Raw genomic sequence first — 25,030 nt, forward strand, 5'->3', positions numbered from 1 at the left:
CAGTATTCCATGTGTCTGACCAGGGCAGAGGAGAATAGGAATACCACTTCCTTATTCTAGGTGTCATATCTCTCTTCATTCAGTCTAGATTGCTTTAGCTCTCTTGTATGTCATGTCCTAGTTATAACTTACCTCCAATAAACCTTTCAGGGTTCTTTATTTATTTTTTCTCCATACTCTTTTGCCATGCCTCTCTAGTGCTTTATTTGTAAAATGATTTTTTTTGGTTTATTTATTTATTATTTATTTATTTGTTTTTGGTGAGGCAATCAAGGTTAAGTGACTTGCCCAAGGTCGCACAGCTAGTAAGTGTCAAGTGTCTGAGGCCAGATTTGAACTCAGGTCCTCTTGATTCCAAGGCCAGAGCTTTATCCACTGCACCACCTAGCTGCCCCCTAAAATGGATTTTTTGAACTTAGTTCTAAAACTTTATATGTGTCCCTGTTAAATTTTGTTTTTGTACAGTTAGTTCAGTGTTCTAGCCTGTGAAGATCTTTTTGAACACTGACCCATCCAGGGTGTAAGTTGTTCTTATAGCTTTGTAGAGTTTAGTATAATGCCTGGCACATAGTAGGTGCTATATAAAATTCTAGCTATTATTATTATCTGCAAATTTGATTAAGTAACATCTATGTCATTAGTGAAAATGTTAAAAAATATAATGCTGAGCACAGATCCCTGAGGCATACCATTAAGTTACTAATGAGTACTCTTTGGGCCATTCAATGAATTCACCTTCCATCTAGCTCTTAATTGTTCCATTCCCCCCCTTCCCCCTGCAAGAATAGCATAAGAAACGTTATCAAGTGCTGTGTTAGAATCTTTCCCTGATCTATCATTCTAATAACCTTGTCAAAAAAAGTAATGTTTAGTCTGGCATGACCTGTTCTTGATGTTTCCTTGTAATCACTGCTTCCTTTTCTAGATGTTCAATTACCATCTCTCTAGTAACATATTCTAGAGTTTTCCCAGGAATAACAATCAACCTAATTGTCTGTAGATGCTTCTCTTTCCTGTTTGTGGGGGAGATGGAATGGGGAATAGAGATTTTTCTTTTCTCATTTCCCATGTTCTTTCAGAGATTACTTTAGTTGATCATATGCTAGCCAATTCTTCTAGGATGCTCTTCATGTGGACCAGCTGACTTTAACTTATGATTGAGATATATTCCCTAATGAATAAGTGGGCAAAGGACATGAAGAAACAGTCTAAGTAGCTTAATCGATGGAGTGTAGAAATGGGAGGCTTGAAAATAGAGTGTGAATTCTGCCTCAGACACTCATTGTGTAGTCATTTAAAATGCCTTCAGCCTCAGTTTTCTTATCCATAAGATGGCTGTAATAATAGCATCTGTAATGGGATTGTGGTTAGGACCAAAGTACATGAGATAGTATACATAAAGTGCTTTCCAAATCTTGAAGTGTTATATAATGTTACCCATCATTAGGGTATATAAAAATGCTCCAAACCACTAATATTAAGAGAATTTCACATTTTAAAACTGAGGTCTTATTCATCCCCATGAAATTGGTAAAGATGGTAACAGAAATAGTCAATGTTGAAAAGGCTGTGGGAATACAGGAACAGTACTAATACACCATAGATGCAGCTCTGAAATATTCCACATATACTATGTAAAAACAATTTGAAGTTATGCAAGAACATTCACCAGACTTTTAGCCCAGCAACTTCACCAGTGCAGTGCACCTCAGAGCTTTTACAACAAGGCCCCATGTCTTTCAGAATTTTTATAGGAACATTTTTTTGCTATAGCAATAACAAAAACAAAACCTTGAAACTAAAGGATCCCACATATATTAAACAAATTATGATATATGAATATAATTATATTTTTGAACGATTAGAAATTTGAGGAAATAAGAGAAAGAAAAGATTTCAGTGAACTGATAGAGTGAAGTAAGAAGCACTAGGAAAACAACATACAGAAACAGTAAACACAGTGGCTGCAGTAATATAAATTAAAATGAAATCTAAATTCTGAGAGATTATCATGAAACATCTTGGTCCCAGAGAATATGTGATGAAACACACCTTCCTTCTTTCATTTGAAACTGGGTGGAGTTAGGATGGGAAACTAGAGGGTGTGATGTTTACATAAGCTGTAAGATAATATATTATTGATTGGTTTTGTTTTATCTTTTTATTGTTGTTGTTACAGGTAGGGCTCTATTGCAAAGTAAAGGAGGCAGTATCCCAAAATGATTGAAACAAAAGGCATCAATAAAAATTATTTCATAAATAAAACCTAAATTAGTTGATGAGTTCTCTGGGCACTCACCTTAGTTTCTTTAGACAATACTGCTCTTTTTGCTTCCTCATCAGAACTGTTTCTTCTTGTGTCTTGGGAATTTCCTTAATAAGAGCTTCCTCTTCTGGGCTGACTTCTTCTATGTAGTTTTTGCCCATGATCTCCTATTTATCTTTTCTCTGAACCCTTTGAAATTTGTTTTAGAAAAATACAGGGTTTGAGGGGTGGAGCCAAGATGGCAGAGAAAAGGCAGGGACTTGCCTGAGCTTTCCCCCAAACCTCTCCAAACAATTTTAAATCATGCCTCAAATCAAATTGGGAAGTGGCAGAACCCACAAAAGCACTGAGCGAAACAACTTTCTGGCCCAAGACAACTTAGAACTAAGGTTGCAGGAAAGGTCTATTGGGGGTGAGGGTGAGAGTAGAGCCCAGTCTGGCAAGCTAGACTGTGTCCCAGCAAACCAGTAGTAGACCTTGGTGGTGACTGTATCAATGGAATTCTCCGTACCTCTAAGTCCATAGACAGTAAAAGGGTCCAGAAACTGGTCAAAGGAGTTTTGGGGGTCCATTTGCTGGCACTGGGGGCAGGCCTGTATTGCATTGTCCATACTTGGATCTGGGCTGCAGTCCTGGGTCTCAGTCGCAGGACAGGGAGGAGTACTAGCACACCAGAGCTTGCAGCCACAGAGAAGCTGGGACCCTGGTCATGGTCACAGTTCCAGGGTGAAAAATAGTGCGTGTGATCTCTCACAGACCAAAGCACAGGCTGGGAGACTCCTCTCATTAGATATACCACCTGGGAAGAATCAAAAACTTAAAGGTCCCCAGAATTATCTTTGAAAATATATGCACAGAAAAACCTGAAGCTTAGGCCAGTAGCCATTCCACTCTGGAAACAGATGCCCTACTTCAGCATAGAGTTAAAAGTCAAGAAACAGGCTGGGAAAATGAGCAAAAAGAGAAAAAGATCCTGACTATAGAAAATTACTGTGATGACAAAGAAGATCAAAGCACACACTCAGAAGACTCAAAACTGCTACATCCAAAGCCTCAAAGAAAAATATGAGTTGATCTCAGGCCATAGAAGAGCTCAAAAATGATTTTAAAAAATCAAATAAGAGAGGTAAAAAAAAAATTGGGAAGAGAAATAAAAGTGATGCAAGAACATCATGGATAAGGAGTCAATAGCTTGGTAAAGGAGGCATAAAAAAATTCTGACAGAAATAACACCTTAAAAAAATGGAATAGGCCAAATGGTAAAAGAGGCACAAAATCCAGTGAAGAGGAGAATGATTTCAAAAGCAGAATTGGCCACATGGGAAAAGATACATAAAAATTCACCGAAGAGAAGAACTTGAAAAGAAAATTAGCCAAATGGAAAAAGAGGTACAAAAATCCACTGAAGAACTCCTTAAAAGTAGAATTGGCCAGGTGGAAGAAAGAGGTACAAAAGTTGACTGAAGAAAATAATGCCTTAAAAATAAGATTTGGGCAAGTGGAAGTTAATGACTTTATGACACATCAAGAAACAATAAAACAAAATCAAAAGAATGAAAGAATAGAAGAAAATGTGAGATATCTCATTGGAAAAACAGCTGACCTGGAAAATAGATCTAGGAGAGATAATTTAAGAATTATTGGACTATCTGAAAGTCATGATAAAAAAAAAGAGCCTAGATATCATCTTTTAAGAAATTTTCAAGAAAATTGTTCTGATATTCTAGAACCAGAGGGTAAAATAGAAATGGAAAGAATATATTGATCACCTTCTGAAAGAGATTCCCAAAATGAAAATTCCCAGGCACATTATAGCTAAATTCCAGAGCTTCCGTGTCAGGGAGAAAATATTGCAAGCAGCCAAAAAGAAACAATTCAAATATTGTGGAGCCACAGTCAGGATAATATAATTAGATTTAGCAGTTTTTACTTTAAAGGATCAGAGGGCTTAGAAGATGATATTCCTGAGGGCAAAAAAACTAGGATTACAACCAAGAATCACCTTCCCAGTAAAACTGAGTATAATCTTTAGGGGAAAACATGGATATTCAGTGAAAAAGAGGACTTTGAAGCATTCTTGATGAAAAGACCAAAGCTGAATAGAAAATTTCACTTTCAAATATAAAACGCAAGAGAAGCATAAAAAGGTAAACAGGAAAGAGAAATCATAAGGGATTCAGTAAGATTCAACTGTTTACATTCCTACACGGTAAATTGTTACTTATAATTCCTAAGAACTTTATCATTATTAGGGGATTAGAAGGAGTCTACATAGATAAAAGACACAAGTGTGTGTTGAATATAATGGGATAATTATCTTAAAAAAACTAAAATTAAGGGGTAAGGAAGGAATGCGTTGGAAGAAAGAGAAAGGGAGAGGTACAGTGGGGTAACTTATCTCACGGGAGGCGGTGGAGTGTGTGAAACTTAATCTTACTGGAATTGGCTCAAAATGGGAATAGCATACACACTCAGTTGGGTATAGAAATCTATCTTACCATATAGGAAAGTAGGAAGAGAAGGGGATAAGAGAAGTGGTGGAGGGGAGGGGCTGAGAGAAGGGAAGGTGAATTGGGGGAGGTAAAAGTCAGAAGCAGAACACTTTTGAGAATGTAAAAGGTGAAAGAAGAGAGTATGATAAATGGGGGCAATCGGATGGAGGGAATCACATAGTTGATAGTTATTACTGTGAAAAAAAATTTGCAGCGTGTTTCTCTGGTAAAGACCTCATTTCTCAAATATGGAGAGAACGGAGTCAAATATAGAAATAAGAGCCATCCCTCAACTGATAAATTAAAGGATAGGAACAGGCAGTTTTCCGACAAAGCAATCAAAGATGTCTATAGTCATATGAAAAAAAAATGCTCCAGATCACCTTTGGTTAGAGAAAGGCAAATCAGAACGAGTCTGAGGTACCACCCCACACCCGCATCAGATTGGCTAGTATGATAGAAAAGGAAAATGGCAAATGTTGGAGGAGATGTGGGAAAACTGAGACACTGATGCACTATTGGTGAAGTTGTGAATGGATCCAACCGTTCTGGAGAACAATTCGGAACTGTACCCAAAGGGCTATGAAACCATGCCTGCTTCTTGAGTAAGCAATACCACTACTCGGTCTGTGTCCCAAAGACAAAAAAAGGGGAAAGACCGAGATGCACAAAGATATTTGTAGCTGTTCTTTTAGTGGCGGCAAGGAGCTGGCATTTGAGGGGGTGCCCATCCGTTGGGGCACGGCTGAACAGGCTGTGATTGGGATGGTGGAAAGACACGCGTGAACTGCTGCAAAGTAGAAGTATCAGTACTGGTAGAACGTTGTATAAAGTAACAGCGTTATCCTGTGATGATCAACTGGGAATGATTTAGCTTTTCTCAGCAATACAGCGATCCAAGACAGTTCTGAAGGACCTAGGATGAAAAGTGCTACCCAGCCCAGAGAAAGAAGTAAGGAAGTCTTCAATGGGGATCAGAGCATGCTTTTTGTTTATGTTCTTTATTTCTCCTTTATTTTTTTGTCTACTTTCTTTCACAATGTGACTAACATGGAAATATGTTTTGCGTGACTGTACGTGTACAACTTCTATCAGATTGCTTGCTTTCTCAATGAGGGGCCTGGGGAGGGAGGGAAAGAATTTGAACTCAAAAATTTTAAAAAACAAATGTTGAAAACATTTACATGTAATTGGGGAAAAATAAAATATTAGATTGCAACAAAAAAGAAAAATGTAAGATTCATATTAGTATATACCTGGCTTTCTTTTCCTTCTTTATCAGAAATTCTAAGAGTGACTACTCCCTGACCACCAAGGTGCCCATTGTTTCCACTAGAACACTCAGTTTGCCAACTCTGTAGGTCTTCATAGTTTGCGCAGATAAGATTCCTTCCCTCCCCCCCCCCCAGCATAAACCAGATCAAAGCAGGCCTTTCTTGTTTCCTTGCTAAGGAGATGTCTCTGTGCATTGTTTTCAGCTGTAGTCAGCATGTTAAACATAGATAAAATAAGCAGGTAAGGTAGATTTAGGTAGGGTTTTGTAGTTGTTCTAGCGCATTATTAACTTGCAAATTACATTTAGTATTTGTGTTAAATTTAAGGCTCTGTATTTTTTTGTTGTAAATCAAACTCATCTTGCCTTTTATAGATTGGAACAAGCAAAAGAGGCAGAATCCAAGGATGCTTTGAAAGATCTAGTTAATTTGATCACTTCTCTAACAACATATGGTGTCAGTGAACTAAAACCAGCTGGTATTACCACAGGGGCACCATTTTTATTGCCTGGATTTGCAGTTCCCCAGCCTGCAGGAAAAGGTGAGTCAATTTATTTTTATCCTGATGCACTTAGAGGAATAAAAATGTAATTTAAATGTATTTGTTTTCATTAGTATTATACATAAAAAACCAGTTTTAAAAGTATCCAGTAAAATTTGCATATTGTATTTTATTGATTACTTGAAATTAAAAAAATAATTTCGTAAACATTATAGCTGACTCAGATGTTACAAAGTGAGTTTATATGCAATTATACAAAATTTAAATTTAAGTGTTGTTGGTTTTTGTTATTACTCTTTTTTTCTGGAGACTAGCTCTGTCTCTCCCGCCCAAACTGGAAGGGTAGTGGCCATTCACAGATCCATCTCTACTACTAATTGGCTCCATTTCTGACCTGGGCCAGTTGTCACCTCCTCTGGCAGCCTGAATTCTCCCCCACCCCAGAGGCTTGCCATGTTGGTGTCTCACCTAGTGTGGCCACCTGATCAGCCTTAGGCCATTGCAGGTTAGAACTCCCAAGCTCACAGGATCCATGAGCCTCAGCCTTCCAAGTAGCAGGTGTTACAGGTGAATGACTCCATGAATGAGTGCCGGGCCTAGACTCAGGGAGACCTGACTTCAAATTCTGCCTCAGACAGAGATGATGTGACCCAGTGTAACCCTGGAAAGTCAATTAACCTTTCAGGGCTTTAGGTGCTCTGTAAAATGGACATGATGAGAGTCCCTGCCTCCCAGGTTCTTGTGGTGATCAAATGGGATACTATTTGTAAAGCATTTACAAACTTTAAAGTTCTATATAAATGCTAGTTATTGTTGGTGTTCCTACTTTTAGAGATTTGTTTTAAAATTGATAGTCTGGCATGATAACCAGGGAACTGGCCTGGGAGCTGGGAAGACTAGGCTCCAGTTCCTCCTCTGACAAATGTAAAGTTATTAATACAAATCTATACCAAGTAGGGGAGGGGAGATGAAGATAGACTTCATGCACAGGTTGGTATTTGATCAGCATTTTTAAGCAGAGGCTCTCTACTGTAATGTAATACGACATTTTTTCAATTCTTTAAGCCTTTGCTTATGTGTTACATATATACATTCAGTTATTTGTTTTACTTTTATTAAGTCATGAATTACACTTCTGTGTCTCTTGTATACACTCCCTTCCAACATCTGTTGTATACGCTCTCTTTCCTCTTCTGACGCTGCTACCACTGTAGCGTAGGCCGTCATCACCTCCCACCCGGATCATTGCGGGTGATGTGCAGGTGGGTCTCTCCCCACTCTAATCTATCCTCCATTCAGATGCCAAAGTGATCGTCCTAAAGTGGCCACACTACCCTCCTGGACTCAATAAATGCCCTATCCTTTGTTTAGCATTCAAAGCCCTTCATGACCTATCATCCATACCCACTAATCCTCATTTGCCACCTTTCCAGTCTTCTGACATTTAACCTCCCTCCCCCTGCTCTAACCCAGTGACACTGCCCTTTTTGTTGTTCCTCCCATAAGATACGCCATTTCTCAGCTCCAGGCATTTTCGTTGGCTGTTCTTTTTTTTTTTTTTTTTGATGAGGCAGTTGGGGTTAAGTGACTTGCCCAGGGTCACACAGCTAGTGTCAAATGTCCGAGGCCAGATTTGAACCCAGGTCTTCTGGACTCCAAGGCTGGTGCTCTATCTACTGCACCACTCAGCTCCTCCTTCATTGGCTATTCTTAATGGCTGGAATGCTCTCCTTCATCTCTATATCCTGGATTACCTGTCTTCTCTCAAGTTCTGACTAAAACCCCAGCTTCTACAGAAAGCTTTTCCTGATTCTTCTTAACTCGATGGCCTTCTTTCTATTGATTATCATTAATTTGTTCTGTGTACAGCTTGTTTGTACATAGTTGTCTTGGATGCTGTCTTCCCCATTGGACTGTGAGCTCCTTGAGAGCCAAGACTTGTCTTTTGCCTTTCTTCATTTTCCCAATACTTTAGACAGTGCCTGGCACCTAATGGAAGATCAATAAATGTTTATTAACAAACTGGCTATATTATTACCTCTATGAAGGTAAGTGCCAAATCTGTATCGGTAGTTCCAGCTTTTCCCCAGAATCCCAACCCCAGATTTCTAATTGCAACTAGATAATTTGTACATAGATATCTCACGTCACCCGTCCACTCAGAAGCCTTCAGCGTTTCGCTGTACCCTAAAACGTGAAGCACAGAATCTTTGTGCTAACATGCAAGACCTTTCACAGTCTGAGTTCATCCATCCTTTCCTGCTTTCTCGTGATATTCCTCTGTAAGCGTGCTCTCTTTTAGGCAAACTGAACTGTGTTCCCCCTGTTGTTCTCGTCCTGCTTTCTTCTGCTTCTTCCCACTTTACCTCCCAATTCCTTGAAATAAATGATGTCCTTCCCAACACCAGCTGCTTCTGTACGCTAAGGCTTTTCTCCTTTCAGGCCCAAAGCGGGTACTAGCTCTTCTATGAACCTTTTCTTGACTTCCACAGTAAAACACGTGTCCCTCTCTGTCACATCACAGGACTTGTCCTGGGCTTCTCCTTTGAACTTAGTTTGTTTTCTCCTATCTGTAAATAAGCACATGTGGTAGGCATTCCCTGCCCTGTCCCTGTGTCACAAAAAATTGCTGTTGTGGATCTCGGCTTTTAAGAATGTGTTATTTTAAGTAAAGCTGGGTTGTTCATTTTAAAGATTAGCTAATTTTTAGTTCCTTTGGTTTGAAAAATGAAAATAATGTCCTTGATGATTGAGTATTGAGTTACCACTAAAAAATTTATGATGTGTACATCCTAATGAGATGTATTGAGTAGGCTTATGGTTTTATAGTGTTTTGACTTTCCTTCTATTAGGTTGTAAGCTATTTAAGAGTACATGTATCTTTATATATCCAATTTGATGAATTAAGTCATTAATTCAAAAATATTTCATAAGTACTTATTACGTGTCAGTCATTGGGAATATCAAAACAACAACAGCAAGGGAAGATGTATATTGATAAGTAAATACAAAATTTATAGAAAGTCAATACTGAATAATTTCAGGGAGAGAACTGGAAAGATAAGGGTAGGCCTCCTCTAGGAGGTGGAATTTGATCTGACCCTTTTTAGAACATAGAGATTTTAAGAGGCCAAGGTGAAAAGTGGTCAAAGGATATAAACAAAGATTTCTCAAAAAAAAATGCAAACTTATCAGCCATATGAAAGAGTGTTCCAAATCACTGATAATAAGAGCAATGCAAATAAAAATAAACCTGAAGTTTTACTTCATAGCCAGCAAATTGGCCAAGGAGGCAAAAGAGAGGAATAATTAATGTTGGAGAAAGGAATACTAATTAGTACATTCATTCTGAAAAGCAATTTGGAATTATGCAAATAAAGTTGCTGAAATGGTTGTACTTTTTTGACCCAGAGATTCAAATGCTAGATATATATCCCAAGGAAGCCATTAATTTAAATATATTTATGTACACACACACACACACACACACACACACACACACACACACACACACACTTACATGTATGCATACATACATACATACATACTTACATACATACATACATACCGAAATACTTATGGCAGCACTTTTTGTAGTAGCAAAGAACTAGAAAGAAAACAGAGCTCCATGGATTAGTAAATGGCTAGACAAATTATGGTACTTGAATATATGCTGAATGAAGCTTTGATACATCTACATATACTGATGCAAAGTAAAGTTAGCAGAACCAAGAAAACAGTATGCACAATGACTACATCGATGACAGTGAAAAAACCCTGCAAAATGAATGTTGCAAAATGACAAAGAATAAGCTTGGTTCCACAGAAGTGGTATGAGAAAACACCTATCCCTATGTCTTTATCTACATGGATTTGGGATGGGGCGTCATGGCTGTGAAATACTGAATATATTAGATTTTGGGGGGATGTATTGATTGGTTTTGCTGTCTTTTTTTTTGTCTTCTTATTTTTATTTAAAAAATTCTTTGTTGTAAGGGAAGGCTCTCAGAGCAAGGAGGAAAGGAGGGATTTTAGGCTTTATAAAACAAAAGATAGCAATAAAATTTATTTTTAATAAAGAAGCAGAGTTGGTGAGGGAGTGCATTACAAGTATGGGGAAACAGCGTAATCAAAGGCAAGAAGACAGCATATATAATATCATCTAAAGGTAATAGCAAATAGGGCAGTTTGGGTAGAATATAAAGTGTGTGAATGAAAACAACATGCAGAAAAACTAAAAAGTAAGCTGGACACAGACTGTGGACTGAGCTAGTCAGCTAGCTCAAAATATTACATAGAGAATAACAGCTTTTCTGGAAATAAAAGATAGGTTAATTTTTTAAAAAAATTTTGTTCGACATTGTACACAGTAACAGCCACGTTGTGCGATGACTGACGTTGATAGACTTAGTCATTTTCAGCAATGCAAGGATCTAAGGCATCTCCAAAGGTCTCATGAGGAAAATGCTATCCATATCCAAAGAAAGAACTATGGAGTTTGAATGCAGATCGAAGCATACTATTTGCTATTTTTTTCTTCTGTTTTGTTTTCTCTTTCTTGTGGTTCCTCCTATTGGTTCTAATTCTTCCTTACAACATCACTAATGTGAAAATATGTTTAATAGGAATGTGTATGTGTAGCCTATATCAGATTGCACGCTGTCTTGGGGAGGGAGGAGGGGAGAGAGGGAAAAAAAAAATTTAAAACTCAAAAGCTTATGGAAGTGATTGTTGATAAATTAAAATAAATTAATTTTTAAAAATTTTTTAAAAAATTTGTTCGACTTTCCAGTAACCTGTTATAAGCATTCCCTATGGTTTTAAGCCCTGTTCTTTAGGAAATCTAATTCTGGACTTTGTAGCTGCTTCAGCACATGGTTGTCATACTTTATGAATAGTAGTTACTGTCTTTCATTCATTCAACAAGTATTTCTGGGCCAGGCACTGATAAGTACTAGGGATACAAAGACAAAAAACAATTCCCTATCATCAGCGATAGCAAGTAGACGAGTGTGGCTGGAATATAGTGTGTGAAGGAGAGTAGTGTGTAATTAGCTTAACGAGGCCCTAGACCAGTTTGTAGAAGATTTTAAATATCACAGTGGGGTTTGTAATTTTTCTTAGAGGCAAGAGGGAGCCCCTGGTACTTCCCTGAGCAAAGGAATGGCATAATCAGAGGTCCTGGTAAAGAACACTGGGAGATTCCCATGGTTGGAATCAGACCACTTTGAGAACACTGAAAGCTTGCAGGTATCTAGCTTGGGCTGTCTCTGAGATCCTGGATTAATACAATACATAATACCCCAAGAAAGCCACAGAAGGACCCAGGAGGACAAAGGTTTTATTGAAGCATTCTTCCCTGAAGTGTGCCAAGCATGGCCCTAACTTAAAATCCAAAGACATGAAATAAGAAGGAAAAAAGAGCGAACCACAACAAGAACTCCACCCTTTTATGGTACTAGGGACCCTCAAGACAAAAACTAGAAGGGAATGACTTCAAAACATCTAAAAGCAAAGCCTGAAATTAAAACACAGCCTGAGCAAAAAGTCTAACCAAAATTCCTAGAAGGGATTGGAGTGAGGTGGGAGAGGGGCAGGAGAGGGAGGAGCTGTGATGAATGAAAAGCCAAGGAGATAGAATTTCTGGGTGATTAATATTCAATATGTTAGTTGGGCAAGCTAATAATCAGTAAATTGATGGTCAGTGTTTCTCTCAGTAACCGAAGACAAAACCATGAAGACAGTGCTCTAAATACCTTAGAGTGCCCCGATAGGTGAAATCAACCCTGATTGGTAAACAGTTAATGAGGAGATAGGCTAATAGTCTTCAGCTCAGCTCTTCCTGTTGAGAACCTGGCTGTGTCCTGAGACTCAGCTGCCTCCAGCCATCTGGACAGGAAATCCATCTCCACCCAAACCAGTCTTGTTGTTTTCTCCTTCTTGAGCTGGGTCACCCTAAACCGTGGAGGCGTGCTAGGATATGGGTTTATTCCTTCAGGGCAAGAATTCACCTAGATTAGATTCTGTTTACACTTTAAACTGAAGTAAGGTCTCCTAGTTAGGTGTGGTCCTGCCCTACATCACAGAGCACATACCCCTAGCATTAGGGCAGTCTACTCTGTCATGCCCTTCAAAAACTGGCTGACTCATCTGTAGGGGCTGGTCCCTGAATGAGGAAATAAAAAGCCTGGATCCTAATTAATAATGAGTTACTAGTATAATAGAAAATAATTTCTCTCAAAGCTAAAAAATGAACTTATAAACAAATAGGGAATAGAGGAAAACATGCTAAAAGAAATGAGCTATGGAAGAAAGATTTGTAAAGAAAGTTGATTTCTTAAAATGAGATATACTAAACCTTATCCAAGAAAACTCTCCTTATTGTAAATTTGTATTGTTGTTCATTTGTTTCAGTTGTATCCAACTCTCTGTGACCCCATTTTGGGTCTTTTTGGCAAAGATACTGGAGTGGTTTATTATTTCCTTCTCAAGCTCATTTTACAAATGAGGAAAACAGGATTAAGTGACTTGCCTGGCTAATAAGTGTCTGAGGCTGAATTTGAACTTAGGTCATTCTGACTCCAGGCCTGGTGCTACTCATAATTACTTGCAGTGATATTACTATTTGTTCTGTACTCTCAAAGAGAGCGAAGAAAGAGGAAAAGGAGACGTATGTTCAAAAATATTTATGGTAACTTTTTTTGTGGTAGCAAAGAATTGGAAACAGATTTAAGCAGTTACCATTAATTGGGGAATGGCTGCACAAGGTGGATGTCTACCCCAAGCACGTGAAGATTTCTCCTGGAAGACAGGGCAGATGAGAACAGTTTGTTCTAGTGGCCATAAAGGTAGTTATGGTATATGAATGTGATTGAATACGGATGTGTAGAAAGAAATCATGGAGGAGAGAGTTTCAGAGAAACTTGAGAAGACTTGTATGAATTGATGTTAAGTGAGCAGAACAGGAGAAAGTTTGTAAAGTAACAACAGTATTGTAAAGATAAACAACTTTAGAAGAGTTAGAAACTCTGATCAGCGTAATGACCAACCAGGATTCTAGAGGACTCATGAGGGAACAAGTTACCTACCTTCTGATGCATTCAAAATGCAGACTGAGATATATTTTAGATTATAAGCTTCTTGAGGTCAGGGATTGTCTTTTGCCTCTTTTTGTACCCCTAGCACTTAGTATAATGCCTGGCACATAGTAGGTGCTTGATAATTTTTTTTTGTATGTCTATTCAGACATGGCCAGTGGGCAGATTTGTTTAGCTTGACCATATGTGTTTTTAACAAGAGTTTTGTTTTTCTTCCTTTCTTGGTGACGATGGAGAGGTGAGAGAATAAGATGTTTTGCTCTCTTCTCCCCTCCTCCTTAGAACCTTCTCTCATTCATTGCTATCTCAAGGAGGCTCTTCTCCCTGCCCAAGCAAACTCTTCCACATGTACTTAATCCAGTTCTCATCTTTTTCATACTTTTTCAGCAGATTGCCCCCTCTATTATCCTCACTCTCTCATCTTCATGATTTCCTTATTTACTGGCTTATTCTTTTCTCTTTTGTGGGAAAGGATTTAGAAGTTAGGCTTCCACAGCAGAACACGGGAATTCTGAGGAGGACTTCCAAGATCTTTTGGATCGTCCCTCAACCAATCAGAAAGTGCCCCACACATTCTGCAAAACAACTGATTCCTTAAGAAAGAGCCCTGGAAGCTAACCCAGTTGCAACCCCTCAGGGTCAAGGACAGGGCAAAGGCTTTTCTCCACTGTACTTGCTTAATAAGCTTATTGACTATTCACTGACACACCCTGAGGGTGGAGATAGCCTCCCATAGGATGCATGACCGGGAGGGATTAACATGACAAGGAGGAACATGGGATGGGTGGTTCAGGAAGAGTGTAATCCAAATGAGCTGGTCCAATCCCAACACGAATGGAAGGAGTATGGATTTTACCAGCCATTTAAAAGTTGACTCTACTTCTGTGCCAGTGTGCATGTGCCACTAGGTGGCGGTATGCCTGCTTCTCATGAGAAGTGTATGTAGGCTTTCCTTCACACACTCCTGTAGTAGATTTTTGTTTCAGATTTTTCTGACATCTTTCGTTACTGTTTTGCTTGCTGATATCATCTCCCATTGGTTCAGTTATCATCTCTGTGCAGATGATTCCCAGATTTGTATGTATCCAGCCATAGCCTGGCTCCTGACTGATGGCTAACTCTGACTTATTGCCTTTTGGATATCTCGTAGATATCTCTAACTCAACCAGCACAAAATAGAACCCATTGTCTTTTCCCCTAACCTTCCCTTCATCCCATCATTCCCTCTATCACCCAGGCCCAGAACTTGTTTCATCCCTGACTTTTCACAAGCATTTACCCCACATGTCCAAGTTTTGCAGTTTCTGTTGTAGAGTCTTGTAATTTCTGCCTTCACACTGTTTATTGTACAGATTCCCATACTGTGGTATGGTACCTTGTTACCTTATACCTAGACTATACTGCAGTATCTTTCTGTTTGGTCTTTCTCCATCAGGTCTGTGTCCACTCCATTCTACCTTCCACTCACCTGACAAAATAATTTTCCTAAATCAATGACCTAATCATGTCAAGGTTTCCCCCAGCCCTCCAACTCAATAAACTGCATTGTTTCCTTATTATGTCAAAGATCAAATATAAAATGCTCCACTGTTCTTATACCTAAAATGCGTTCCCTCTTCGCTTCTGCCCACTGAATTTCCTTCTTTCAACACTCAGCTGCAGTCCTGCTTTCTGCAGGTTGCCTTTTCTGGTCCCCCTCTTCCCCTTTCCTACCCCTTGTCTTTGAGATTATCTGCCATTTACACAATATATATCTTATATTTGCATAGTTATTTGCATATTAACTCCCCTATTTCATGTCAGTTCTTTGAGGGTAAGGACTGTATTTGACCATTTCTTAGTATCTCCAGTGATTAGCATAGTACTTGGATATAATAAGTACTTAATTAATTCTTTTTGACTAAGGAGTTGGCTGGGAGAAGTTCTTGCTATATAAGTCTCTTGACACACCTATATTCCTTTATTACTACTTCTGATCTTATGGAAAAGAAATATTTATATTTTGTCTAGAAAGCTTCCTTTTCATACAGTAAGCATTTTTATTGCATGTTATATGTTAGGCTCTAAGCTAGGTGCTAGAGATACAAAGATAGAACTGAAAGCATCCCTGTCTTTAAGAAGCTTATATTTTATTGACCATAGAAAACTTGTACCCAAATAAGCAAATCCAAAACATATACAAAATGTAAAGCAATTTTTTTGGGGGGAGGGGAGCATAGATTTCTTCTCCTCTCAAAATGGATTTTTTTCTTGGAGGGGGTACTTAAGATGAGCATTGAAGGGTGCTAGGGATTGTAAGAAGGAGAACTAAGGAGAGAGTGCATGTCAGGAATTGGAATTGATTGACCAAAGGCACAGAGACTGGGGAGGAAATGACATTTTGAAAGGGATCTAGTTAGTCTATTTGACTGGAAGGCATACTGTGGGAATTGGGGAATAATGTATTAAAAAGCTGCAAAGTTAGGCTACAGGTATATTGTGAAGGGCTTTAACTAGAAGCAGCAGAGTTCTGATTTGATCCTAGAGACAAGAGGGAGCCATCTACTACGGGAGTTCCTTTAGCAGTAGATCACGTGGTCGGATCTGTGGTCTACGTCCTAGATCATAGACCTAGACTCTAGGACCATCATTTCAGGGACAGTGTGGAAGATGGATTAGAGTGGAGGCAACCTGGAGGTAGGGAGACCAACTGGTCTTCAAATTTGAAGGCTATTCTCATAGTTGTGTAAGAGGTGAAAAGAACCTAAACTAGGGTTGTGGTTGAGTGGTGAGAAGGGGGCAGAACCAAGAGATAATATGGATTTGATGTCTCTAATACTTATCAGCTGATCACACATGAGGGATGAGGGAGAGTGAGGAGTGGAAAAAATTAAGCTGATTGGAAATATGATGGTGTTCTTAATAGAACTAGACTATTTAGAAAGAGGTGAGGCCTTGGGGGAAAAACCTGAGTTCCAGTTTTCAGCATGTTGCTTTTAAGATGCTTACAGGACATACAAATGACGTCCAATAGACAGCTGATGTTCTGGGATTTAAGCTCTGGAGAAAGACTAGGCCTGGACATGTAGATGTGAGAGGTGCATAAAGGTAATTGTTGAGCCCATGACATCATTGAAAGAATATGTAGAGAAGGACGAGGGCCCAGTACTGAGGCCTGAGGAAAGAGTTAAGGAAGATCCAGCAACTGGGATTAAAGTGGTCAAAATGGTAGGGCAAAAACAGGAGATAATTTTATAATACCACAATGAGGAAAGCATATCCAGGTGGAGGCCATAATGAACAGCGTCAAATGTAGGGTTAAGATGAATGAGAACTGAGAAGAGTCTACTGACAATTAAAAAGTCATTAGATCAGAAGCAACTTGAGTTGAGGAGTGAATTATAGGTATGAACAAGGCATGTCTAGAAGCTATCAATAGTCTAAGGCTTTAATTATTGAATTACCTTTACATTTACCAGTTTATACTTAGAACTGATGAGAAGAAAAATCTCCTATTTGGAATGATTTCCTTTTTTTATTTAAAGGTAATAGCAGCTTCCATAGCCCCTCTTATTGAATATAAATATTATTACTGCACCTATAAAAGGGAAGAGTGTCTTGGAGAATTGTCAGTTAACTGTGATGGCAGAAGGGGTGAGGTATTATAAGAGAATGAAGTTCAAATAGCCATTTCTTGAAGAAAAAAGATTGAAAAGAGATCACTTTACTTTGTTTAACTGTCATCCTACAAAAGATTTAGATTGAAGGAGTTAACTGTTGTCCATGAAGAGTCTCTGAGAGAAAATAGAAGAATATGTGAGAGGAGGTAGAGAGTGAGAGAAGCAAAAAGCTTAGGGAAAAGAGGTTTCTCTAGTTTATGAATTGGGATGAAGACACAGAGCTAATTGGTTAATTGAATGATAGAGATTGTACATTTCTATTACTTTGAGGAAATATCAGAACAAACTTTTTGATTTCCTTAGAACCTGCCTAGAGGATTACGAAGGAAATGAACCAGTAGTAGTTAGAAAAACATAAGGGCTGCTGTGATTGTCATCTAGTACAACATCGTCTACCTCCCCACTGTGTCTAGGATACATGTGAAATCTTGTTCCCCCAAAGTCCTACACATTAGGGGATGGTTTTTGGAATTTTTTTGCATGTGCTTTTTCTTTTTTCCTCTTGATATTTTCCTTCATTATCAACCTATTATAATTCACAGAATAATAGGTAATGACATTGATTTGCCTGTTTTATTTGCTGCATATTAATTACATAGAATTATGGCTTCATTGTACCATTTTAGTATTATTTATTATTTTACTAAATGTGACTTTTATGTAATAATTACTTGAAAAAATGGAGGCTGATATATTCAATAAATATTATGAAGTTATGAGTATTGAAACATACCATGGCCTCATAATATTAGGAATACATAGATCTTCATTGTAAAAATTAGATAATTATAAAATCTTTCAAAAGAGCTGAACAAGAGTTGGAAAAACATAAAAGTGATATTTAATAGGTTAAGACCAGGAGAAAGTGATCAATCAATATTTTGTTAGTTATGAAACCCAACTGATTCACTCAGTTGTGATGGTAGAGGATGTTACTTGGAAAATGATCTTTAAATCACCCTCTGAGGAGTAAGGGTTAATTAAAAATTTTGAAAATGTCTTTTGAAGAGGTATGTCACTTAGAAAAATTGGGAGGTATGACGAAGTAAAAAAGTAATGCCGCACAATGGTCATGTCAGGTACAAATTTTTTTATGCAAAAAAAAATATATAGAGGCCCAGGTTAGGATTTTTTCCCCTATACTCTTAGGAAAGAATCAGTGGAAGTTTGGATAGTGTTGTACCAAAATAATAAAAGGCTGGCAAGTATCTCAGCTAGGCAAAATGTGGAATTTAGTGGAAAGGAGCCATTTTCACATTTATGAGATCTCTGCGGGTCTTGGTCTCTGCCCTAAGTACTTGTGTGGGGGAAGAACTGGCCCTACGGCAATGATAGACTCTTTTCCTCAGGCATGGTAGAGTGCCACACAGACCCCTTCTTTTCCTTCCCCTCTTCCATACACATCTTTCCCCCCTTCTTTTCCTCCATTGTCAAGCAGCGTTCTTTTGTGGTGCCAGGTGTGCTGAATAGGCCAGTTTGTGATGCTTTAGTGGCCTCAGCAAGCTTCTGATTTGGGGGCCTCCACAGCACTGGGAAGAGAGATGTCTGTGTGTAGAATTGAGTTCTGTCACCAGTCCACCAGTTGGCTTGTGGAGCCTTGCTGCTACGGGATAGTGGGTGATAGGAGAGGGGTATACTGAGTGAGCACATTGGAGCTTAGGGATTATTTCATTAATTCGTTAGGTTTTTACCTTGTTGGAGTTCTTAGAGTCTGAAACTGGAGAGACAGATGAAATTGCTTAAACTATTGTACATGATTTGTATTTTGTAAAAGTCGGGCAATTGTTAGGATCAGAGAAAATGTCTAGTCTTGATCATGAGATCTGATAGAATACAATTTTTGGAAGAAGTATTTATTGTTAATATAAATAACCCTTGCTTTAAAAAAAAATTCTGAGTATTCTCTATCTTATAGAGCACTGTGTCAGGACCTAAAACTGACTTTTGTTATTATTTAAAATGTCAAACTTATTTTGATAGAAGAAATAACATGTTCTTTATTGTTTTTCACAGGTCACAGTGTGAGAAACGTGCAAGCATTTGCTGTCCTCCAGAATGCGTTTTTAAAAGCGAAAACCAGCTATCTCCCCCAGATCGTCCTTGATGCCATCACCAATATCTACATAGCCGACAATGCAAACTATTTCATCTTGGAGTCGCAGCACACGCTGTCCCAGTTTGCAGAGAAGATTTCTAAGCTTCCAGAAGTGCAGACCAAATACTTTGAGATGCTAGAGTTTGTTGTTTTCAGTTTGAATTATATCCCTTGTAAGGAGCTGATCAGCGTCAGCATTCTCCTAAAATCCAGCTCTTCTTACCAATGCAGCATCATTGCCACGAGCACTCTTCTTAAGTTCACTCGACATGACTACATATTCAAGGATGTGTTCAGGGAGGTGGGCCTTCTGGAGGTGATGGTAAACCTCTTGCATAAATACGCTGCCTTCTTGAAAGATCCGCAGACTCTGACTGAGCAAGGTAAAGTATTGTGTTTTCTGTGTTCTCATTTCTTGATTGGTAAGTACAGGTGCAGGCAGCAGGCTGTGTGAGCCGGGGCAAAGGTTCCCTTTTCTTCAACGTCAATGACTTGCTAGCATCACTAACAGCCATGAAGGAAAAGACGCTACTTGCTCTCCTATTTCTCCCTTTTAAAGCTATGTAAAAATGGCCTAGGAAAGTATGAGATTGTGTAACAGATGTGTTAAGGACTTCTTAAAAATACAATTCCTCTATATTCAAGGTCAATGTCTTTAACTTAAAATTTTTTGTTTTGGTATAAAATCTGAATCTGATTACAATTGTATATGATTGGAGTTCCCTATCAAAATTTGCACTTATTTCTACTAATTAGTAATTTCGTTTTCACCTTTTTGGACGTGGTGGTTTATTCAACTTTGTACGTTCTTATTTTTTCTGGAAGCGGCATTTACCGTATTTCATGCTTCCCTATCCACATTTAAGTGCACCTGTTGTGCAGTATTTTGGTTTTGAGCCTACTGGTCAATTTTGAATATTTAGTTCATAAGTTTTTTAGAGTGGTTTGCATTTTAGCATCAATGCTAATTGTATTTGAAAGTAGACAGTAATTACACTGTAAATAGAAATGCCAAAACCAAAATTTTGGGAGAGTGGGGTGGAAGTAAGCCTGCCATTTATCTGAATTAAATGATCAAAACTTTTTTTTTTAAGGGGATTCAAAAACCAATAGCTCTGTGGATGACCAGAAGCAACTTGCTTTGCTGGTCATGGAGACTTTGACAGTTCTACTCCAAGGATCAAACACAAACGCAGGTAATTAGGAAATTGTTACCAAGACGCTTTGGGAGTTTTTGCTCTGATGACTTTGATCAGTTGCATGCTTAAAGAGTGATTATTGGTGAACTAGTGGTACTGTCCTCTATCAACAAAACTTGATAATTTTCATGTTTAGAAGTATTGCATTAGTTAGAAAATTTACTCTGATCAAAAATACTACTACCAAAGAATACAGTGTGTGATTATTACATAGGAAGTATGATTGTCCTTTCGTATTTTTGGCTTACGTTTAAGATTTAACAGACAAGCCATTATGTCACTTCTTAAATATTTGTAATACATCATTTTTTAAAAAAAATGATTTTACATGTTTATTGATGCTCTAGTGAAAAATTCATACTATTTTTATAGACCAAATCACTGCAATATCCTTTAATCCTTCCATTATTCAATTTGTGTTTCACTTTTTTGCCATCATTAGCATTTGCATTTACTTTTTTCATCCTTCATCCTTTCACTCCTTTCTTGATATCTCTTTTCTTCTCATACAGCCCTTAAGTTGAAGGCCCATGCTTTGGTTCATATTTCTTTGCATAGTGGAAGACTGTGTGCCTGGACAGAGGCAAGCAAGCCTAACTCTTGACACACTTTTTCCAACAGAGACTGAAAAATAGCACCAACCTGCATACTGATCAGGAAAATCCAATGAGCTATTAGAGTGACTTCTTCAACACCAGAAGGGCCTAAAAAGTCACTCAGAGACCCAAGGGCAGTAAGAAGAGGGCCAGCCCAAGCAAACAGGGTGGGAGGACATGAGAGATTGGATGCAGACACTGGTAGCCAGTAAAGCACATTATTCAGAGCCGGAAATAGAGAAAGACTCCCACAAAATAGGCTCAGAGTTCTTGGAAACTCACGATGTGGAACTCGGACATGACAAGGTCAAGTGTAGTCACAGAGTATCACCAGTATCACCATCTGTTACCCAAGACCTATGAAATCCTTAGCACTCTGTGTGTACTCTAATGCCGTAGTGGCCCCTTAAGATCCAGGGCTTTGGACCGCCAGGATCCAAGGAGGTTATTGCAAGAAACTAAGTGATCCAGATTGGGACCAGATAGGGCTGACTGCTGCCTCAAAAGTATATCACGGGAAAGACCCTCATCCTGACACAAAGCCCTAATTCAGGAATGAAGGCTGCAGAGTAAATGGAAGAAGACACTAGCTACTATGAAGAACTGTAGAGGCAGCTAGGTGGCTCAGTGGATAGAGCTCTGGCCTTGGAGTCAGGAGGACCTGGATTCAAATCCAGCCTCAGACACTTGACACTTACTAGCTGTGTGACACTGGGCAAATCACTTAACCCTGATTGCCTCATCAAAAAAAAAAAAGAATTGTAATAGATCCAGAGATGCCCCAAAATCCAACTCAAAGAGAAAAAAAAAAGATCAGTAGGACCATATGAATACTTCTAAGAAATGAAGCAAGATATCATGCATGAGATAAAATTCTAGAGGAACTATTAGGAGGAGAATAAACAACTAGAACAGAAGTTGGTAAATCTTAGCCAAGTAATGAACTCCCTGAAAAATAGAATAGACCAAACAGAAATCAGTGACTTCATGACCAGCCCCCCCCAAAATAGAACAACATAAAAATATTTTGAAACATGTAAAGTATCTGCTTCCAAAAATAGCTGACCTGTAAAATAGATCAAGGAGAGATATTTTTAAAATCATTGGATTCAGTAAAAATGTGATTTTAAAAAGTCTGGATGCTCTATTTTCAGAAATCATAAATGAAACCTGCCCAGATCTATTAGAAGCAGAGAAAAGAGTGAAAATATAGAGTTCAGTGATCACCCCCTGAAAGAAAACCCCAAAAGGAAAAGTCCTGGCAATGTCATAGCGAAAATTCAGAGCTTCCGCTGAAAGCAGCTAGAATGCAAAAATTCAAGTACTAAGAAACCTGTCAGGAATGTGCATCTGATGCTTCACCTATAAAACAGGAGATCCTGAAGCAAAGTATGCCAGCAAGGCAAAAGGTGAGGGTGTATGGGCAAGAAAAACTGCCAGACTTACAAGGAAAAGAAGCACCTTTAATGGAACAGAGGAAAGGACTTGTAAGCATTCTCACTGACAAGACCAGAGCTGAGTAGAAACTTTGAAAATGAAAAACAAAACTCTGGAGATACCTGCAAGTGTGTGTGTTCACATGCCCATGCAATTGGAAGGGCTAACATTCTAATATGGGGAGTAAAAAAGGCTAATTTCCCTTCACAACCTTTCTATCTTCATAAATATTTATGAAGGGAGGGAGTTCATTTAATAACAAATAGAGATCCAGGAAATTGATTGGTTCTGGTTTGTGTATTTTAAGAAGGGAAAGAGAAGGATGATAAAAGGAATACACAGTTGTTGAAAGAAGAATTTATTCTTTTTCGTAATTGGGGTGTGTAATTAAACAAAACCTATACAAACATGGATAAAGGGTTTGGGAGAGCAGGCCTTAGATTACCCTTACTCTTATTTGAATTGTAAAAGTAGAGTTGTAAACAGTTATCCTTACCACATCATGGGGGGGTAAGCAATGCCCCCATGATCTGGAAAATTTGCGTAAAATTTTTTGGCCCTCCTTTCATACCAGAGAAGAAGTCTGAATTATTATGATGTTAAAAGATAAAATATGTTGATATTATATAATACTATACATGTATTTTGTACATTTCTGAGTTTCCAAACTTTTTCTGTCTCGTCTGCTGGCCTTCATATATCATATGTGGCTTCCACAAAACTCCTTCCAAATTGCCATTTAATGTCTTATGCCAACCCACAGTATATAGAAACTGTGAGGGGGAAAGTCACAGTGTTGAAGGGATAATTGTGCATTCACACACATAAAGACACACACAGAGAATTTGGGGCCGAGAGCAGGGTTAAGAAGGAGGGTAATTCCAGGGAGGGAATATATGTAAGCTAAGCAAGACAACCTTCCTTAACCTAAAGGGGAGATTAAAAAGGAAACAAACAAACAAAAAAACCAAATCAAGGGACTGGGAACTAAAAGGTGTCACTTAAACAGGAAATGCGAAATGAATAGTAGTGGATAACTCTAGTGGAATATTATTACTATGCTAAAAAACCATGAAAGTGGTTATTTCAGAGAATCCTGGGAAGTAGAAAACTGATACAGAGTTAAGATGAGTAGACCCTAGGAAACAATAGATGCAGAGACAAGAACATTTTAAAGAAAAACATCTTTTAGCACTCTGATCAAACGACTGTCAACCCAGTCTCCAGTGTGTTCTGTATGGTGAAATATGTTTTCCTATTCCCTTATACCCCTGGAACAAGGAAAGAAAACCAGCACTCTTTTAACAAATAGGCACCTTCTCATTCTGCACTCGAAGTTGAGCAGCGTGTTTTTCATGGATTCGGAGTGGGAAGAGAGACATACTCCTTTTGGACATGGCTTCAGCAGGGATTTGTTTTAACTATGTTTATTTGTTAACAAGAATTCATTTTTTTTGTTAAATATTTTTAATTCAGAGGTGAGAGTCATGGGGGGAGAGGGGCGATTAGTGATGTTGGCACCAAAAAAGAAGAAGAAAAAGGAAGACCATTTAAACATTTTAAAAAGTGCAACAGAAAATGGAAGAAAGTTAAAGAGACACAAACAGGTTAACAAGCTGTGACATTTAATTTATTATTAGCTTTTTAAAAAAAGCAAATTGTATAGAAAAGAAATTCATAGTTTCATATACCATCTCCTTTTGTTCTGTTTTATATGTGGGCCCCTGCCCCCCCTCTTTTTTGTATTTATTAAGTTCATAACAACAACAACAGAATCTACTCATAAGTAGTTGTCCTTGTGAACTCTCATTTAATCCTGGAATAATTTTTCTTCTTAAAGTATTAGCTTTCTTGCTCTTCTCCTTTCTTCTTTTGTGTCTTTTGGATTTATAGGAAAAGGACAAATCAATATAAAATTAGTAAGATAATTGAGCAAGTTAAAACCTAGTTCAGAGCCAGAAGTTGTCATTAACCGTTTGTTAAGCACCTACTATGTGCCGAGTACTGGGCTAAGCATTGAAGACACAACAGCAACAAAACAGGACCTGCCCTGATGGAGTCTAACGAGGGAGATGGCGCGTGTGGACAATGAAGATAAATGGGAAATAATCAGCAAAGGGAAAGCACTAACGTTAAGGAGTATCAGGATGGGCTGCTTGCTAAAGGTGGAATTTGACCTGAAATTTAAGAGGAAGCAAGAAAATTAGTTTAGTGTTGGACGCGTTGGTTTAAGATGTGTACGGGGACATCTACTTTGAGATGTCTAAGAGGCCTTTGGGGATGTGACTGGAAGTCAGGAGGGAGGTTAGGACCGGATAAAGAGATGTGATAATCATCCAGAAAAGCTGTTAGTACCCTCTTATATATGACTGAATGTTTCTGAAATGTGTATCCAGCCTTTCCTTTATCTGGG

The 25,030-nt window shown here is 38.3% G+C and overlaps 1 protein-coding gene across 1 annotated transcript in view; it reads left to right on the forward strand.

Annotated features, from left to right (window-relative positions):
• WDFY3 (WD repeat and FYVE domain containing 3) overlaps positions 1–25,030 on the forward strand; it is a 330,461-nt gene that overhangs the window by 119,138 nt on the left and 186,293 nt on the right. The window contains 3 exon segments of the mRNA XM_078148340.1: positions 6,407–6,573; positions 19,304–19,768; positions 20,480–20,581. Of these exon segments, the coding sequence (XP_078004466.1) occupies positions 6,407–6,573; positions 19,304–19,768; positions 20,480–20,581 (734 nt within the window).

The sequence above is a fragment of the Phascolarctos cinereus genome, unplaced genomic scaffold, assembly GCF_003287225.1.
Source record: "Phascolarctos cinereus isolate Bilbo 61053 unplaced genomic scaffold, phaCin_HiC Scaffold_9;HRSCAF=440, whole genome shotgun sequence".
NCBI classification, from domain to species: domain Eukaryota; kingdom Metazoa; phylum Chordata; class Mammalia; order Diprotodontia; family Phascolarctidae; genus Phascolarctos; species Phascolarctos cinereus.